The sequence below is a fragment of the Orbicella franksi genome, chromosome 14, assembly GCF_964199315.1.
Source record: "Orbicella franksi chromosome 14, jaOrbFran1.1, whole genome shotgun sequence".
NCBI lineage: Eukaryota > Metazoa > Cnidaria > Anthozoa > Scleractinia > Merulinidae > Orbicella > Orbicella franksi.
In genome coordinates, this window is record NC_138158.1 from 22626078 (window position 1) to 22647036 (window position 20959).

Sequence of the window (20959 nt, forward strand, 5' to 3'; positions counted from 1 at the left end):
AAAGGCATGGTTACTCAGTCCACCTTAGAAGAGAAGAGTGGAAATGGTTTGTGTTTTTCAACTTTAGGCTTAAAAATTTTACGTTTTCGTTTTAATTTCTGGATTCTTAACATTCTGGCTATGTAGTTTAATCATTTTTGGTCTGTTCTGTCAACTAGGGTGGGGTAAAGAAGTTTGATTACCCGAAGTATGTGTGGTCCCCCACCGGTGGATGGTGGTGTAACCCACGTAACTGGAAGAGAAATACAGCTATTTGTTTGGCGGTAGTCTTTGTATTGCAGATTCCCGTTGCAATGATCAGTTGGTCTAGAGAGGTAAGCAAATCTTGAGAAGGCCCCTTTTTACAATAACTGCAGAAATTCTTGCACGCTCATTAGCTAATTTTCATTGTCAATAAGCGGACAGACACAGGAATTTATAACTTATACGATAACATTTTTGTAAAAGAATAAACTGACGTCAGTTTTTCCTGAGTCTGGCCAGTTATTGACGATAAATGTTGTCATAACAATGTCTATGACGTCGTGGATCCACAGCTACTTTGACAATGTTATGCAAGGGTGCATTCTGCACAACTTCCACACCAACAATATGCCACGGCTTTTTAAATTCCAGTCCATGCTCCTGGCAAGTAGCCATGCAAAGTACTACCCCAAAGAATGTTATAAAAATGCCACCTTGAAACAGGGGCGTAGCATTCAATTTTGTGGAGTACACACAGACTAGAAAATTTATTGAGCATTGGAGGCACTAGCTGCCAGAGGGGTCTGGCAGTAGAGTCTCCCAGGAAAGTTTTATTTTTAGGGGCTTGGAAATGCCATTTCTCATGTTGTCCTGGCAACAATTTCACAAATTAAAACCTGGAAAAACGCTGAGTGTGCATGTCACTCTATGCGAAAAACTTTAATTGTACAACGGTACACGCCAAAATTTTAAAGGCCACATCGAAGGTCCTCGGCTTTGGGTTATAATGAAATTCATGATAGTAGCATGAAAAACTGACATCAGTAATTATTAATTTACATCTTCTAATCCCTTTGTGTATTCTCTCCAATATACATGTTAACCCTTATATCAACCACCACCATTGTGTACCATTGTTGCACTCTATTGATTTGTAATTCCCTTTTTTTTTTCAGAGACGCTATGTGAAACCCTACAGACACATCCTATCTCAGCGTTTTGCTAAGTATGCTAAGGTGAGCGATTACAACTTTTATGTATATATGTGCAATGTATGATTTGAAAGGCTGATTTAGATGGTGTGATTTTTCCAAAATAACTTTGACATGCACTTGCTGGCTGGACAAGTTGTATTGACTAAATGAAACCTACTTTCTGATGATTGTGACATCAAAGTCCTGCACATGGGTCTTAAGCTGATGTTACACATGTTGATTTTCAATGCTGATTTTACATCGATGTTACACAAAACAGCAGTATGTTACTCAAGACAATTCTTGATGCAACATTGTAAATTCAGGCAACAATGTTCTGCAACATGTTGCCACAATGAAATTTTGCATACAAGTCACTCTGTGCACCATGTTACACCACATCAATTTTTAACGCAACAACATTGGATCAAAAATTAAAGTTACAAATTGGCTGGAGTAACATCACCTTTATGTCATAAAGTAAACAAACAAAATCCTACCATATAAATCAACCCAGCTTAGGACCTACGAATGGACCAGTTAGACCAAGAAAATTAGATCCAGAGGCCAGCGGGCAATCTTTTCTCCCCCTTTGATACCCAAGTGGTATTATTTTACACCTGGAGGCAACTTGCTCAAATAAATTTGAATTGAAAGTTGCAGCTTGCTCCAAATAGAACATTTATTTAACAAAATGGTTTCCATGTTGTCATGTGTCTGTTGAGTAATTAATCACATATAGAAAGAAGTAAGTCAAACTTTATTTAGCCAAGGTGGCCCATTGATGATGTCAAAATGTGGTAAGAACAGAAAAGTGGCACACAATGCAATAGCCGATTATGTCACTGATATTCTTGCCACATTTTGACACCTTCTGAGCAAAAGGTACTCATTTAGCTGTTCAAAATACTTTAACAGGAAGATGATCCAAGTTTACCAGATAACTACCAGTGGATCAAGTGGTCCAAATAACTTCTCTTTGATGTTTTTGTGCATGGATTGCAATGCAATTTGACTAACTGAATGTGTGTGCATCTGTGAACTGCAAGGATTAAGTTACTTCTTATCCTGTTTGTTTGTAATTCTCCTAACTTTTTCACATAATTGCAATCATTCTCTTTGAGAGAAATTGATTTTTTATCAAGGAGTGTTGCATGTGATGATGAGGTTATGTATTCTCATTACCTGTTTACTTGATCCGTTACAACAAGGTGTTAAGAGAAGTTAGGAATTATATCATTGTTGGACTTTAAGGGTTTGAACTAGTGTGACCTGTAGCAATGTGTTTCTTGTAAAATAAAAACATGATTTTAAATGTTATGGTGTGGAATCTTTCTTGAAGTAAGAAAATTAAACATGCTACAAGAATAGAAGTCTGTGTTTATTTGACCAGGGTTTGTTTCATAGCTCCGTGTCATTTACCAGTAGGAGTGGTCTATATGTAAACGAGATTTTGAGCACGCACGAAGTGATAGTAGTAGAAGAAGAAATCTGAGGGATTCTGTGAAGACCCCCTACTTCCGCCACCCCTTCTTTCTCTTATTTGCTTTCAGGGAAACACGCCCTACAGTTTAGTTATCGTATTTTCAACACATTTCTTACATTTTAAGAAGTCCTTATTGTTTGTCGACGTACACAATAGATACATGTATCCTGCAATATATAGCTTGCCAACATTGGTCTGTCGTCTTGTAAAGCTCTGCATAACTGAAGTTTATTTATTAGCTTTCACAGACTTGCGGGATGTCGTAAACATCAGGTGATAAACCGCGTGATTAAGGCATGTTTCATAAGATTAATCCACAAGGAAAAAATCAGAATTGTATGGAAATTGAAATCGCGATTGTTCGTTTTACAGGGAACCTTCAAGCAGTCGTAAACATCAGGTGATAAACCGCGTGATTAAGGCATGTTACATAAGATTAATCCACACACACAAAAAAAATTGGAATTGTATGGAAATTAAAGTCGCGATTGTTCGTTTTACAGGGAATCTTCAAGCAGTCGTAAACATCAGGTGATAAACCGCGTGATTAAGGCATGTTACATAAGATAAATCCACACAAAAAAAATTAGAATTGTATGGAAATTAAAATCGCGATTGTTCGTTCTTCAGGGAACCTTCGTGCAGTTCTCGTATTAGACCAGTAAATTATTAGGCCCTGTCCACACTATACACAAAAGGAACTTGAAAACGGAGGTTTCACTCTAAAAACGCATCAAACGTTTTCCGTCCACACTACGCCGGAGGAATTTAAAAACGCAACAATCACCGGTCGCTTAGCTTGTGTTAAAAAAACTCTCGAGTAGGGAAATCACATGATTATCGTGGTCACCGTTTTTAAAATGTTTTCTGTCCACACGAGAACGAAAAGCCGGTGTTTTCAAATTCCTCCGGTCTGAAGGGCGTTTTCGAAAATCTCCGTTTTCGTGACGGATTAGTGTGGACGGTAGGCCTAACCGTAGAAACAAAGCGGCGTTTTCAAATTCCTCTGCCGTATTGTGGACGGGACCTAAAACAAGATGTATAAGAAAATTTCAAATCAATATTTATACGATATTGGATTCCAGCTTGCTCCCCATAAAAACGTTGTATTCCATGCCATTAATTTTGGCTTGAATTCAACCTTGCGGCTTGTTAGAGTGAATTCAGTTGAAGCAGTCGAAACATTGCTGACCACGGAAGGGCAAACTGTCTAATGTACTTCTTAAAATAAATGATTTTCATAATGAAACAGCATAGGACTCTTACGAAGTTGCTGCATTATATTGCTAATTGTTCGATTTTTGACGTGTTTTTTAAAGACTCCATATATTCGCCCTGTTTCTCCGTTACCATACATAGTTGTATTTTGTCACGAAACAGTTCTTGGTAGCGTTAACAGTTTGAGACGTTCATGTATCGATGGGTACAAAATTCTAGTATGTAAATAATTTTGAATTTTTTTGTTTGCCAGATACTGATTTTCTCCACGACCTTTTGACTTCTTCCTTAACTTCTCGTGGCATAAACAGCCATAATTTGTATGGTCGGTATTTTTGAAATTTTTGAGCTTCCTTGATTGCTACTGCCTGCTATGACGTCATCTGTCAAGATATTTTGTTCTACCCGACTTCATGTATCACGGTCGGAAACTGTTGAGTAAAACATGACTGCATGAATTACGTGCTTCACGGTTCGATCTGATGATTCCGTAAAATTTAGCTGTAGCGAAGAGTATTTGTGATAATCAAAATCAAGCCATAAAAAATGCCACAAATTTAAACGTGACATCGCGTTCAGGTAAGTTGAAATTTCAGTTTCTGTCCGTGTTAATATTCTATCAATAATCATAATTTCAACTGAAAGATTAGCGTTTTTTTCCGACTCGCGTGGTAACTATTATTTATAATAACTCTTAAGACTTTTATTTCCCGATCTGAATGATTCTGTACCAGTTTTCATTTATACATGAGTTTTCAAACTAATTTGGTGCGTGTATTCGGCTGGAAAAAGCAATATCACAATGAGGTATTCATTTTAATTTATTCGTGTTGATATTTTGAACACTAACCAGAGCACGTAGAGCATAACAACTCGGTAGTGCTATTGTTCTGAAGCAGGCTTTATACAGCACTTAGCTTTTTTATAACTGTTCATATTTAATGGGTAAAAAAGAATTTGTTTCTCTCGCTTGCGACTGATGTGATTTTTTGGTCTTTGTTGCCCACGTGCGGGCTCTGAGTCGGTCCGGAAAATGTTAAGTTTCATGTTCTCCTTCGTGCGAGTTTCAGGAAGTTACAGAGCACGCACAACTGTTCAAATAACCTGAAAGAAAAAAATATATGTATGTTTTTTTTTTTTTTTGTTTAAGTCTATAATGATTTCTTTTATTTTGTGATTGCCTACGTTTCTTTTACTAAGTTTTGAGAATATTGGCGTTGTATTGACAACATTTAGCTTCCACTGAAGATGTTTGGATCAAGTAGTTTTTGCCTTGTCCCAAAAGAAGCGGCGGAAAATCTTCTTGCTCCAGGGCATTGACCAGCTGGAAATGAATTTTATTTCAGATCCGTCTTTCCGAGTCGATTTTACGACCGATGGGAAACCCAAGTTGAAAAGTTTTTTTGGAGCCGTGTATGGGCTCAAATTATCACGACAGTAAAATATAACGTAAACATCACTGTTTGCGGCCCACAAATAAGTTACATCAACAGAACTCAACAGATTGCTGGGGTATGGCCCGATAAGACATTAAATTCTTTACTGACGATGAATGGTATTCATAATAAAAACTTCATAGCTATTTATGGCTGACATCGACCTTCATGGTAATTCCAATCTGAGACACTATACGAATATATTTCTGTAGCGTTTCGTCATGGAACATTTATATCTATTATATTCCTAAGTACCTATTTTAGTCAGGAGCCCATGTGATGGGCTCTTGACCATAATAGGTACTCTGTTGAGGCCGGTAAAAGAGTTGAGGTCAATTGAGCGCGCGAAAAGAAGTAGGAAGTCTAAGCTTATTATTGTTACGAACAAAAGGAAATTATTTACTGAGCCGATGAAACTTCGTGCCGTAAGCTAGTAAGTTTTCTTCTTCTATTAGTAATTAATACAGGCTTCGCATAATTTTCACATGCAACGCTTATTTTAACTGTTACTTTAAGGAACAAAGTCAGATATCTGTATTATTTTGTTTCTAATGTACACCTCATGAGCGTTTTTTTCCTTGGTTTCAAGTACCAAGTATTATTTCTTAATTCTTAAAGCAAGCCGGAAAGATCATTTCTTATTATTAGCTATTATTATATACTCTTCCTGCGCACACGGAAGCCCATTGAAGATTGAATCGTTAAGGAAATATTTGATGCAGCTATCAACTGTAGCGTCCGTTGTTAGTCAGTCTGTAATTGGAGGCTCAACTTCGACTCGATTTGCTGAGTGCGATTCACTGATATAGAGACAACGAGGAGAAAAATTTGAGTCCTTGACCCAGTAGAACAAAATTATATCAAAAACACCGTTATCATAATCTTTTGAAAATATCACTTTATTCTTATAAATTTCTTACCTGGTACAAGAAAATTCTCTTCGTAGCGAAAAACGCTTTCAAATTTTAAAAATAGGTTTAATTGTATGTAGAAAAAAGGTCGTTGGAAAGAAGTTGGGACAGTTTTACTCGTTTAAGACGGAATAGTGAAATTTTTAACATAAAAAGTATAAATTTGACATTTTCCAGCACTTCGCTGAAGTGTGACGTCACTGACTGTTCGCGCGCTTTCATTTTTCTTTATGTTTGGCACCAATTCGGTGCTAAATATATAAAATGATGGCAGAGATTAACCTTTGTTAGTTAAACAAACCGCATATCACTAGATCGTAATAAGATGGCGTTGGTCCAACAAGCCAGAATGTAATGTATTTCATATTCAAACAACGAAATGGAAAACGTTTCACCACCAGTTTTGCCATTAGAAATGACTTTCTGCTCAGTTTTTCTTCATTTTTCTCCTTTTTAGAATAGCCGCAAAAGATCAAGAACATTTCCCAGGCATGTTTGAGCTTATGTTGTAGGTTTAACAATTTTAATAACCAAGTAAGTCACCACTAAAAAGAAGGGAAACAAATATCAGAAGGATCAATGTTGAGTCACCTTTGGCAAGAGTTTAAGAGTACGCTCGGGTAAGTATCAATTCATATTTGATATTATAAAAGACTACACTTACTAACTCATCCGAAACTCGAATTCAAACGAGAATTAAACAAGAAACATCTCCCAACATCTAAAAGAAAAGCCCATGGAGGGATGGAGAGTGCAAAGTTGACAGAAGGCCCGGAAGATACATAAGGAAGGAATGCTTCTTGGTATTCTCAACCATGCAACTTGAGGTTGATTATGCCCCGTTTATCGGTCCAATTTTGCAGTTTGGAAAAGAAAAGAAAAATACCTAGGTAATATAAAAAGCAAATAAATAGTGTTGGACTCAGGCACAGGATTGGAAGGTATCTTTGTGTATTAATTACGTGGTCAGTGGAGGTACAGCAAATGGACAAACATCTCTGGTGCTAGCAGTCCAACCCACTAGGGCTGACTCCTCCTCGACAAGGAAGGAGTCAGTAGGTGAAAGACGTATGACTTGAAGATTGAGAATTTTCGACAAATTAATTGAACATACGACTGATGAAGTAATAACAATAATAATAATAATAGTAATAATAGTAATAATAATAATAGTAATAATAGTAATAATAATAATAGTAATAATTTAACAACTTCTAGAGCGCTATTTACATTTACTGATCAACAGCGCTTGACAACTTAAAATACCACAATAAAATTCAAATTTGTAAAACATATTACATGTATATTAATTAAATAAGATATTTATAATAATGATAACAAACTTAATTAGTAATACTAATAAGAGTGAATGTTAAGAAGGATACAGCTTACATTTAAAAATGGTTAATGACTGAATATCACGCAAGTTCAGCCGGCAAACTATTTCATAAATATGGAGCAGCAGCAGAGAAAGATCTATCACCTAAAGTGACAAGCATTTTCCCTTTAGGAGGGTCAGTCTAACAATTAACTTTGATTTGATCTAAGATTATATATAGATCTAGGGATTATGTTAATTCAAAGTCAAAACAGGTCAAGAGGAATCTGATTGACATACGACGACATGCGCGCCATTTGTTAGCTCTTTTGATTCATAGCATACGATTGTTACTTTGTAGTTAACTTTTCTTAATTGCAGGGTGAGTTTCAACTGTTGTAGTTTGTAAAGAAGTGATTTCTTTTATTCAGCCAATTGTCGTAAGATAACAGGCTTTCTAAATAACCAATTACCTGTTCAATGAAAAGATAACGAAGAAATTATTTTGGACTAGGAAATACTCGCACTTCTCAAGGAAATCTTGCATTGAATATATTCTGTATGTTATTAAAACCTATTTTTCGTCCAGGTCTTCAACACCTTCTAAGTTCTTTGTTCACAATTTGTTTTTTTTCTAAAAAAAAAAACAGTGCCTTTCTAATCTTAAAACTTAACTTTCGTTCTTTCGGCGACACGTTACGGAAAAAGTTGATCTCTTGATGTACGTCCGCTTAATTACTCAACCGATTCAGTGGCGCTTAATCAAGTTATTTCTTATTATTATACATTTTAGTCACCATCTGTCTTCTCATTGGCTGAAAGCCTGCAGTTAATTCTGGGAAACAGCGCAACCTACAGATTATTCACTAATCTGCTAGCAGATTAGTGAATAGTAATCTGTAGGTTCCGTGCACAACGCATGATTTCCAAGAATAATGTCAAGTTCACGGACAGCGAAGTAAGAACATAGCTTGTCGAAAATAAACTGTGTTCGGTGCGTAAATGCGTTTGTCGTTATTTTCAACAATGTGTAACAAAACAATTATTAGGTTCGGTTTTTGTGACATCCGAAATAATTAAGGTGTCGGTTATTGTTTTTAGCCGAAGCCTTCGGCTTCGGCTGATAACACTTATCTCGACATTAATTATTCCGGATATCACAAAAACCTCGTCCAATAATTGTTTAGAATACAGAATTTTGCACAAGTAAACATGCATATTACTAAGCTTATTTCAGATCCTTTTGTTCCTGAGTTCTAGAACAGCTCATAAAATTCAAACCACCTTATAAATTTACTTTTAAAACTTATGAATATGTAATGCAGTGCTTAAATATAAGCCGCTGTAATGAGGTCATTCTGAAAATAGTCAAGAGACGTACACGACTATTGTATACTCTGAGAGACATTAAAGCCGAATTCCTGAGTTAGCTTGATCTGATTCCTGGAACATAAAATTTCTACTGACAATCTGTTTGGTGACACTTGCAAACTGCGGAACAAAACAAACCTTCAAGTAGACTGTGGGAAAAGAACTGACACATGATTTTATTGACTTGCAAATTGAGATTGTAAACCCAGAATATCTGGCAAAACTGACAGAAAATCTCAGTGTATTTAGAGCAATGTTCTGGTGCATTTAAACGGCAAACATAGCCGGTTTCTCAACTATAATGCAGTATACAGCATAGATTTTTTGGCAAACTGAATTGAGAAGAACTGCATTAATTAAGAGAAATTTACGGGCGCATTTGTTTTGTCACGAAGACCGGTATACATTGCATGGGCTATCTGTGGCGTTTACGTGACATTTTGCATTCGATGCACCACCTCGAGTCAGGTGATATGTGTACGTATCGGTACGGATTAGATGTCGTCAACAATTGTTAGAGTACCAGCGAAGACACATAACACGTAGAGTAAGGTGTAATGACGTATTGAAGTCTTCGTGTAGCTGTTTTGTAACAGTTTAATCATAACGGATGAGTTCTATTACGGGACACACGTCGTATAATCCAGTGAAGATTACAGCGAAGCGCAAGTTTGAATCTGAAAGCGTGTGTTACTCTTTGCTAAGATGGTTTGTGACGCCAGGTCTAAGGTAAGTTTAGTTTACTCAATCCGTGTTACACGGCTTCTGCTAATAACCTCTCGATGCAGGCGTGGATTATCGACAGAGAGAGAGAAACTGAGAAATCCACTGGCTCGTTTTTCGATTCCCGTTTGGGACACATGCGTTAGAGCGGTTTTCGAGCAAGGAAATACAAGTACAAATTAAAATACCTTCTGCACCCAGACGCTACGAGTTTAGACTAACACTACCGGAGATAACAGGAATTTGTGGCTTGTAACACGACTAGAACGTAATGCTGAATTCTGTTTCGCACTCTCGAAATCGCATTACTATAAAATTTGCCACGAGGTCAAGATTTTTTGTTGAAGAGTTTTCCCTACATTCACGCCAAATGTATTGTTTAGATTTCTGCTTCCTTCGCGTTGCTATTTTAATGAGCTTAATTTGTCATTGATTATATTCTCTACCTCTAATCTATTGAATCAAGAACTCAAATCTTGGCACAAATAAGAGGCCTTGAGCTGCATACTTTTCGTCGTGGCTTGTGCGTCAAGACGCTACACGGTATAGGAGAGCAAGTATCAACTTTGGAGCAGGTTGACGGCGATTCACGGGCAAAACACAGGTCTAATCGTGTACAATGCAGTGGCTTTCTCCTCCGATCTGTATTAAAATGTCTTTTCTTCGAGTAGAGGATGAAGCTAGAAAGCGGATGTTGATGTCAAAATGAGTTCATATATTTACATTTTATTGCAAAAAAAACAGGAACACTGACCCAGCGCACGTATTCGCGTACCTTTCAGCACATTTATTTGTTAGATTAGTTTTTCAACATCAATAGTGAAGATGCGAATTGGTTGCTCTTCCTTGAACGTGACAATTAATAAAGTTGATAAACTCGTTGCGGTTTTCTCCACAATAACCATTTGATCGGTAAATTGAGCAAAATATCAAGTAACCATGAAGAGAAAGTGAAATGTTTACAATCATTCTGACCACGAAATTTCCATACACACGAACAATAAATTCGGGTTTTGCCCTATAAGCAAGTTGTTCGCCGAGGGAGAGTCCCCTTGAAGGTGAATCCCTTTTTGTACATCTATCACATTCTGGTGGGGACATTTGTGTCAATCAAACGCTCGGGGCGGTAAATTAAACACTTTTCATGCTCAAAGAATAACACATTTTCGATCATTACTCTGCGTTATGGTTACTCATAGAACATGAATGTTTGTCTCAGGTTCAAGAGTCACGAGACATTCATGGTGCTGATGGATCTAATTTTTTATTACACAAGTGTTTCTTCTTATCCTTGCTAGCTTAGTGTGTTTTCTTACACCGATACACGATTGAAAGCCCCCCTCCCCCGCTCCACCTTTTTCGTCTCTTACCGTATTTTTTCTTCTGTAAATTATTAAACGTACAAAGAAAGGCAAGTTAATTTGAGAAAATGGCCCCATTGTGTAAATTGTGAAGTTGCCGTGTTTGTTGGCCTTTTAGTTCCAGTCACGAGGCCGTCTCGTGCTCTCGATTTGCTTTGCACATAGTTTGCTAAGGTCAGGTTTCGTGAAGAGTTCTTTGTGCTACCTCTCGAACTCGTCCGGCACAAAATAGGTCCATAATGCGTACACACTGGGACGTTTTTCAGAAGAGCGTATAATCTTGACTCGTTCTCTCATCTTAACCATATGGAATCTTTTTTGGTTTCCTGTCAATATCACCTCCTTGCTGATTTTTACCTAAACAAATTAGTTTTCCTTCGAGCAAATTTGACTGTAAGTTTTGGTCATCCTCCCTCCTAAATTTGCTTAAATTTTGCACTCGTTCATTTCCCTAGAGACAAAATATTCTTGGCTCTTTTATAGCTTCTCTTTTAGCCCTTTTATCGGGCCTTTTTTCATTTGGTGAGGCAAGGGAACATTCGGATCAAAACACGACTGTGAATTAGTCACAAAACAGAAAAGATATATCTTGGTTTTTCCTTGTGATAATCAGTGCCTAGCTAGGAAATAAGAGATTTTCCACACGTTTGGTTATACTTCAATCTTTCTTGGGTTCTTTCAGACTCTATCCATTTACTTGCCTAGATCCTGTACGGCTTTCTCCTCGGACCAAGTCACCCGAAGACGATTGAATGAGGCGAAATATCAAGGCCTAGGAACTAGGCAATCCATTTACGACAAACGCTCACAAACACTGATGTTCACTGAGTTAGAAGTCACGTCGTTTCGTCCCGAGACGTGAATGAAACGAAACCTGGAAAGGGCAGGGTGTTGCTTAGACGTGCTTACACCCTCTCAGTTCAGCATATCAATACAGCCTCTGAATTCGACAGAACAGTGAATTCGGAGAAAGTACAAAGATCTTTAACTGTAAGTTGTACAATATACAAACATCAAAACAAGGGATTATCAATAAACTCGCGATGTACAAATACAGAGCGTGAACGTACACGAGTTCATAACGTGGCACAGCTCAGATGCGTGAGATTAGCCTGTTCAGTAGGAGGAAAACAACTCGATTTCCGTGCAGTATGAAGCAGACGCGAAAAACAAGAGGTTGGAAAACGTCCCAGTTTTTCCTGATAAAAATTTGCAAATTTAAAATTTACTCCGTAGACCAAAAAGAGGATAAAAAACGAAACAAAAAAGGAAGCTGACCAAAAAATAAGGTTCCCATATCGTGCTGATGTAACCCGATATGTTGTTTGTTTTAATACATTGGAGGAATTTGAAAACGCAAGTTTCATTCTGAAAACGCATCAAATGTTTTCCACCCACATTACGCCGGAGGAATTTGAAAACGCAACAATCACCGATCATTTTGGATTTGTGGTTGAGGAAAACTCGGGCAGGGAAATCACATTAAAAAGATTTCCGTCCACACTAAGACGCAAAGCGGCGTTTTCAAATCCCTCCGGTTTGAAGAGCGTTTTCGTAAAGCTCCGTTCTCGTGACGGATTAGTGTGGACGGTAGGCGTAACCGTAGAAATAAAGCTGCGTTTTCAAATTCCTACGGCGTAGTGTGGACGAGGCCCTAAAATCATTGGAAAAATCCACTAGTTTTGATCCATATTGAAGCGTGAGTAAATCCATTGACTTCTGATCGTCGTGGTTTAAGTCATACAAATGAATCTTGATTAGTCACGCTTGCTGAAATGTTATCAATTACTGAATTAGTTCAACTGTGAAAGGCGAGGGACTTCGGATTACTGTACAAAGAGCAATTAAAATTACAAAAATCTATCTATCTTGAGAAATCAGAAAACTTGTAATATGTCAAAGTACGTTCAAGGAGACCGTTCAAATTTCGACAGTAAATGTCGGCCATGTCATTGATAAAGTGATCAAATAAGGACTTTATTTCATGAGGGTAACCCTTAATATAAACCATAGTAATACAGTAGGGACGCAGCCTTAGGTGTGTCTGTCGAACACAGACTGCAGATTGACGGAAATCCGCGTTGTGCGTTCGCCGGCTAGAGGAGTGAAAAAGAATTCGAGGGGAATGGCCCACCACCATGATTGCAACCATACATTCGTTTTTTTTTGTGTGTGTGAGAATACATTTTATAAGAATATCGAGGCTGAAATTTGCGAAATTCTAAGAATATTTTAAGAATAAACCAGAGGCTAAGATTTTGAAAAGAATATAATTTTTTGTGTCAAAAATTTGTGAATACAAAACAGTTATATGTTTTTAACTGAACCATATGAAATTGTGCCTTTCTCCAAACAGTAAAACTAGCCAAAAAACAGCATTAACTCTTTGTTCTATGCCAATAATATTTCTGGAAGAAGTCATGTGTGTCATATCAGACTTAATTGCTTGTATTACTTCACCGACACCAAAGTCGAACTGAAATGTCATACGCTAAGAATATTCACAAGAATATTTTCAGCCCAAAATCGGCAGAAAAATACGAATAATCAACCTGGGACGAAAAACAATATTCTTAGTTTAAAAAAGGCTAAAGACAGTGAACGCTTGCATTTGTTAGAGCATATTTTACCTTTTTCTCTTATAATTACAGCTTTTTCAGGGCTGGTCGGTTAGTATAGGCCCCACATGACATGAGAGCCGAGCCGGTTATTCAAGGGCTTTTTTTTCGTTGGATTCTAATATCAAAGTTCAGTTGAAATTTAATGCTCGAGTCTAAAGGCCTTGGTTTCTGAAGAAATTATTTTGATTTAACTGAGATTATTACACGTGTGAACAAAGAAGATCTTTGACTAATTTTTATAAAGGAGCAACCGAACAAAGTGGGTAGATTTTGGTAACTGGCGTTTAGAACTGTGACAGAGACCCGCGGGAAGGAAGAAAATCTGACCTGCGCCACGCCCCTTATTCATAATCCCTCGGCCCCGGTTTAACTTCTTCCCATGAAAAATTATCTTCGATTCTTTATTTCCAGTCTTGGAAATTTGGATTTTTCACTTCCACCCGTCATATCTATTTGTAAAAGAGGGTACCCTGCTTCCATAAGCTTTCTTTCTTCTGTAAAAGCGCGTGGACTCAATTGGACTTGAACCATGAACTCTGAACCCAGGATTAAACGGAGGTGTTCAAGTTTAGTAGAAAAAAAAGAGTACGAAGAATTATCGAGATATTGACATTTCAACAACTCTTTACTTCTTAGCCGTTCAATTGTCGCTCCGTCATTCCTGCTTTTGATCATACTCGAGAAAAAGATCGGTTTTCCAAATAACGCTTGCGAAATTTTGCGTTGGTGGTGTTACGCATTTTAAGTGACGTCACGCATAACATCACGGATAAAGTCATCATCACGGATAACGTCATCACGTGATTTTTACCTTGTGGTACTCAGATGAACATAAAGGCGAAGTTATCATCTTCGGTTAGTAACCTGCGAAATCGTCCTGGTGTGAGGGTGTAAGCGGTTAGAAAGACTTAAACAGCGAAATGGTCGACATCGAAGGCGCATACTGGAGTTATTGTAGTTCACACACTATGTATAACGCGCTTTGCAGAGAAAGTTCGACTAGCTCAGACAGTGGTATCGTCAGCGACTGCAATTCGGACGGGGACACTGTTTCTGTTGCCGAAGAAGTGGATTATTCTAAGAAATTGCAAGACGCGATTAGGTAGGCAGTTGTTTAAACGGTCTAGTGATAAAATTCTTCTTGATTGAGGGGAACAAAACTAGTTTAGTAAATTTGATTCGGTGGACTCTTTTGCAGCTTATTGCAACATGTTGGACCCTTATATGAACTGGAGGTCAGTCGCATAATGTGACTGATTTAGTTATATCATCCAGGGTCCTCGTCACTTCGCGTTAAATATTTTCTTCCTATACCCTTGACAGGAAAATGACTAACAACGTACAGAAAACTTTCAAAAAGCTGGTACGTGCCTGACGAGAGATGTTGATCGAAACCTCGCGCTAAATCTTTGTCAAACACGATTGTATTCTGATAGGTACTTGAAACTTTCATTTGGATTGAATTTCGGTGATTATTTCTGCTAGAGCTAACTTTAGACAAGTCTTATTTTTAACCATAGAGCAAATTACAGATTGTGTTTACCAAATTTTAACTGAAACAAAAAGCCATTTCCGTTAAAAATGGTAATGTGGTGTCGGCTACTCATTCAAGGTGTCTGTTTTCGCTCACTGGAGGTCACGACCTCACTTGTTTATTTTAGTGACGTGTTAGAAGCGTATTGTCAAATTTTTTAGCATTAAATTACGTACTAATCTATGCAGAGAAGAGCGCTAGATTACAGTTTTAACTGAAAACGCCTACGGCCAGCTGCAAATCGAAACTGCTCGCGAGAAGTGGTTTCGATCGTTCAAGTTGGATAGAAGTTAGAACGGGGTCATTCTTCTATGACGGCGAAAATATTGCAAGAGAAAAAGGTAGGGTTTAAATTTCGCTTTCGATTTGTTTCATCTCGTTCTCGAGATATTTTGCAAATTTCCAACAGTGATAAAACCAAATTTGTCTTTATTTTTGTAGAGTCAGCTAGAGATCTAGATGTTACGCGACTGGTGTTAACTGCGTTTTTGCGTCTTCAGCTGTTAAATTTTCGCTCTTGAATTCCGGAGCATACACTTAATATCTTTTCGAATGTACATGCATTTATGTCTTCGTTATATTATAACACCGCACGCAGTTCTGCAAAAAGACGTGTCATTCGAAAGTGGTTAAAATGGAGTCAAAGTTTCTTGTGGTATGATCAACTCGCTAATCAGTTCGTTACTAAGCGATCTCAACTTATATGAAATGGTATGTTTCGAAGATTTACTTTAAAATTTTCTAGCTAAATTCTTCTGTATTTCTTTGGGAATTGTCAATGTATGAGGTCACGCGACCGCTACACGTGAGTGTGGTCACATCTCAGTAAATGTTCACCTGTTAAACTGTTGTTTTTTGAATACACGAACATTTTATTGAATGCAGATGTACTTATTGAGTGGGTTGGTAATTTCTAATAATATGTAGTTATATTTTGGCGTGTTAGCTGGAAAGAATTTTCACCCTATTTAAGGTTTTATGGTTTGAAGGCAAAGTCGCGTGAGGTTCTGCTATACTATTATGTAAGAGTAGGCCATTCTTTTGTCATTTTCATTGTGGGAATTCAAGCTGTTTATAGCGTGGAACAGAATCCTTTATTTACATAATTTTAGTTTTTCGAGTCTCACAGAATTCTATTTTGGCACATAATGTAGTAGGTGACATTGTACTCAGAAGAGAGAATAAATATATTATTTTCCTGCTTTGAGAAAAAATGCGAACATGAGGCTTTAAAGTGGATGTGAGAGGGGATGTGTTTGGGGAGGGCCTGGCCTGGCTGAGACATAATCTAATGTTTGTACATGTAATTTGTTAAAGATGTGTTACTTTAAATAAAAAAAGAAAATGTTTGTATGCTGTACCACTACGTAAGATGTGGATGAAATCTTACATAGTGGATGTTTCAGTGTGTCGGCAATAAATTAAAGCATCCATTTTTGAAGTGACAGTGGGTGAGGAAGTTGAAGTGCAGGCTTACCACTGTTTGTTTACATATGTATCTAAATGTTTCCAGAAAATCTGCTTCTCTAGCAGAGTTTTCTCCAGTTGCTCATCAAGGAAATAATTTATGTCTTCAAGAGACTTGAGGGCTGGAGCTACCATCTCCAACATGTACATTCTTCAATTACTCTGCGTAATGTTGCATGGCTACTTATAGTACTGTATTTTTGTTCCCTGTAAAGAACTTTTTTTGCTTTGTGCCATCAGAGAACTTGTTCATTTCCTGCAAGAAACTTGACAAGAATCATCAAATCTACAGCAGTCTGCTGGCAGTCTGTTTATTAACTTTTTGGTTTTCTCTTTTTCCTACATCAGAGAAATAATGGTGCAACAAAATGAAGTACACTGGAGTAGACACTACGGCGACCTACCATGCCATAGAATTGTACCACCCAGCAAAGGAATACATGCTGCAGCTACAGGACCTGAAGAGGGTGTTAAGAACATCACTCTAGAGCCCATATCTCCCACCAGTAAATCTGAATGGAAGAAAAACAAGAAAGCAAAGGGTTGCGAACCCTTTGGCAAATGGACAAAACGTCACCCTCGAGCATACGGTATTGGAACCTCATTGTACGACTGTGATCCTGTTACAAACTGCACTTCTGGAGATCCAGTTGCAGATGTCTATGCGGTGGTAGCTGGAGAAAACAGTTGCATTCTAGCATTAGCTGATGGTGTAAATTGGGGTGAAAAGTCAAGACTTGCTGCCCGTTGTGCTGTTGCGGGTTGTCTACAATATTTAAGCAGTCATTTTTACATGGCAAACACTACTCGTGACATTATGAGTATTCTTCTTAAGGCATTTGAGCATGCACAGGAGTGCATCATTGACAACAATGCAACAATGACAACATTATGTGTAGCTGTTGTTTGTCAACTTGAAGCTAGTGGAAGGTGGGGTCTCTGTGTAGTCAATGTTGGTGACAGCCTCGCATTTACTTACAAGACAAGTAAAGGTGTACAAGAAGTGACCATCGGCTCACACTATGACAGTGAGGAAAGAGACATGCGTTGCCCAGGGGGATCTCTTGGCCCTGTTGATGGTTACAATCCAGACTTAAGAAATCTGACTTTCTCATTTACTGTTCTTGACCCTGGAGACATTGTCTTCCTCACAAGTGATGGCGTTTCAGACAACTTTGATCCCGTAATTGCACAATGCAAACATTGTGAAATTCCTGGTTTGAGACGTGCTAACAGTCTTGATTCAATGCTGGATGAAATTTCAAAGAGTAAAAGTAAATTTGACGAGGACAATAAAGGGGGCTCCATGGGCCAAAGTTCTAAAAGCGACCATGACATTCCCAGGTACCAAACACACGACCCTCCTATCTGGAGACACAAGACAATGCTTCATGAGATGACTAAGGTAATGTTGCTCTTGATGATTTTGAAGCCCTGGCCAAACAATAGCAACATTTCAATGCAACATATCACAACATTAGTGGGGGCAACATGTTGCATGTGCTTGGCCACCCTGTTGTGACATTCCATATGTTGGGTGTTGCAAATCAAAAACCTAGTGTGCATGCCCTAGCGCACAAACCTGGCCAAATAAGTACAACAGGCAACATCCACAAAAGTTGCATGAAGTTTTGACCTTTTTCAAGCTTGAGCCAACAACACCCAACATGTTGCAACACGTTGCAACAGGGTGGCCAAACACGTGCAGAGTGTTGCAACCATTCCGACAATACTGCGACATGTTGCATTGAAATGTTGTGATCATTTGGCCAGGGCTTGAGAGATGAGAGATGACATTGAGAGATGATGTGAGCTGGAATGTCTCGGCAAGGAAATTTAATTAGCACCTGTCTAGTATTCTTACATTTGAAATCAATAAAGATAAAACATTCCTATGTACCAGCCTTGTGGTATTGCCAGATAACATTTTTAATCAACATATATTTTAACAGGTTATCCAGGAAGAAGGCCCTGAAGATCACATATCAGCAATGGAAGTCTGTGCAAAGCTCCTTTCACATGTGTGTAGATGCACTGAGAAAAAGCGATCTTTCCTAGAACAAGTAGACCGTGATGATCACAACCTGGTTGTATCAAACAAGGAATTTCGCAGGGCTAGGGACAAAGAAATTTCACGGCACATGCGTGAGTTACCAGGGAAGTTAGATCATGCTGCAGTTGTAGCATTTGAGGTGGGCCACTTTTCTTCAGAACCGCTGAAGTTAGAATCGGGTGGGCAAGCTTATGGTAAGCGGAGACGAAGCCTGTTCAATGACTTTATTTCTGGACTAAAGAAAACTGCCGACAGAAGAGCATCAGTTGATGACCCGTCTGGTGAATACGAGATAATCAGCAGCAGTGACTCTTTCACCGAGCTTTACTCCTTGTTTGGTAATTAATATTATGTACTAGTAGAACTGAAATATAGAATGTTAAATGTATCAGTAATATTTTTAATAACAACGGTTACTGAGATTATGGAACCTTCTTCATCGATCTTTCGGTGGTTATGTCATACATGTAGTTTGCATGGAATGAAAACTGTGTGTGTTAAAGATTTCAAATTTATTGTGAGGACCGTTCATGACACATCTTTGTCCAAGTTTCATCTCAAAAGCTTTTTCCTTTACACCTTACTACCATGTCCCTTACTGGAGATGTTGTACGTGTAGTTAGTTTGAGGTATTCGTATATTGTCTTCTTCTATAATTTGATCAAGAAGTTTTGTATATTTTGTATATAGCAAGAATTAAGATTACAGCTGTATATCGCATGGCAACTGTAAGAAGCTATAAAAAAGGGTTTAAATGGAAAGTCATATGATATTTTTTAATTATTATTATTTTTTTTTTTACATAAAGTTACATTGTATTTTTAATTAGGATAGGGTTAATGTACCTGATCCATGGCCATTGACTGGTTTATTCTTGGAGAGAGAATGTTTTACTAGATGTGAAATTTAAAATTAAATAAATGTAAATAAAAGTAATTTCAAATTTATGGTAATTTAGAAACCTAAATTATTACAGAAGTTACTGATATTGTATAGAAATTGGATGTTAAGATCTGAAAAAGCTTTACATTGGTTTTGGTGCATATAGATATGTATAATTTTTTTTTGTATCAAAAGTGATTCTCTGAAGTTCTTACATGTTCACACTAACAAACAATTCAACAAATTTAGTGAGAAAGAAGCAGATATTTTGAGTAGATTTAAGTACCAGAATTACTTAATATATGCTAAATCAAAAACGATTCTGAAATACAGTGAAACCTGTGTTAAGCAGAGCACTTATTTAAAAGCGGACACTCTCTATAAGTGAACACCAGCTTGAGTGCCTAAATTTTCTTCCCACATTTCATGTAAATAAACCTGCATTCAGTGGAAACCTTACTAACACCAATATTGTTCCATTTTGTTACACAAAACCTGCAATAAGTGGACACTTCAAGGGCTTTTTACTTTTAAAAGCTCAGCTCAGACTCCTTTAACATTGTTCAGCAATGTCATTTTGAAGTTAAACGTGTAGATGTTACTGTAATTTGTGATGGGTTGATGGATTGTTACATGTAACAGTGGGGTAAGGAAGGGGATGGTTGGAGTAAAAATTGAACTAGCTTTTGGCCTTTTTCCTCTCTTTTGCCACAGGATATACCAGCCATGATGCTGTTAAACTACATTTAAACATTTAGTGTACAATGTACATTGTTGCACTGTGTTTAATTATTAAATTATGTGTAGTAGTTGTTCGTGTATGTCATTTGGATAAAAATGAACATGAAGGGTTATGCTAGTTTAGGAGAAAGAATAAAATCAACTCCTTTTACATTGGTTCAAATACAAATTTTACATGAATTATGTATAGATTAAAATAATTTTATTTTACTATTGATATATTTATTTACATTGATTTATTTCACAAAAATGTTGACATTTTGTTGGATATCAATGTTAAAAAAAATAAAGTCATTCCTTTCAAGTCTTAATGTGCCAGTTATGATTCTATTGGGATAATTGAAAGAATTCTTCTTTACTGATAATTATCTAATTCTAGGAAAGATCTCGATCTGCAGCTCTCTCCACAGAGGTTCGGGCGTAACCTTGCGCCTGCACTCACATCGTGCAGCGGGTTTTCCCCACTAACAAACACCCTTGAGCCGCAAGTTACGTTCAACTTCAGCATCAGTCCCGAGTCCTTTGAATGACAAAGATGTTCGTTGTTTAATTGTGGTTGAAGTTCTGATACACGTTTCCCCTTGACCAAATAAAGACATCTTATTACAAACACCCACAGGGCACAGACAGGGCATGGAAGACTGTGTTTACCAAATTTAACTGTAACAAGACACTTAAAA

At 37.5% G+C, this 20959-nt stretch overlaps 2 protein-coding genes across 5 annotated transcripts; both read left to right on the forward strand.

Annotated features, from left to right (window-relative positions):
- The first annotated feature begins 2 nt into the window (after nt 1-2).
- LOC145467114 (uncharacterized) lies at nt 3-2477 on the forward strand. Its single transcript, XM_081450652.1, has 4 exons — nt 3-46; nt 159-314; nt 1140-1199; nt 2076-2477. The coding sequence occupies exons 1-4, from the start codon at nt 44-46 to the stop codon at nt 2127-2129; spliced, it is 273 nt and encodes a 90-aa protein (XP_081306778.1). The 5' UTR covers nt 3-43; the 3' UTR covers nt 2130-2477.
- Nucleotides 2478-4026: 1549 nt separating this feature from the next.
- Nucleotides 4027-20916, forward strand: LOC145467093 (PP2C-like domain-containing protein CG9801). Of its 4 annotated transcripts, XM_081450620.1 has the most exons (4): nt 4027-4440; nt 6666-6828; nt 16952-18008; nt 18556-20916. In XM_081450620.1, the coding sequence occupies exons 2-4, from the start codon at nt 6788-6790 to the stop codon at nt 19000-19002; spliced, it is 1545 nt and encodes a 514-aa protein (XP_081306746.1). In that variant the 5' UTR covers nt 4027-4440; nt 6666-6787; the 3' UTR covers nt 19003-20916. The 4 variants fall into 4 exon arrangements, with proteins under 4 accessions (XP_081306746.1, XP_081306745.1, XP_081306744.1 ...); XM_081450619.1 differs by lacking the exons at nt 4027-4440; nt 6666-6828 and adding an exon at nt 7589-9626; XM_081450618.1 differs by lacking the exons at nt 4027-4440; nt 6666-6828 and adding an exon at nt 10680-14704.
- Nucleotides 20917-20959: the final 43 nt, after the last annotated feature.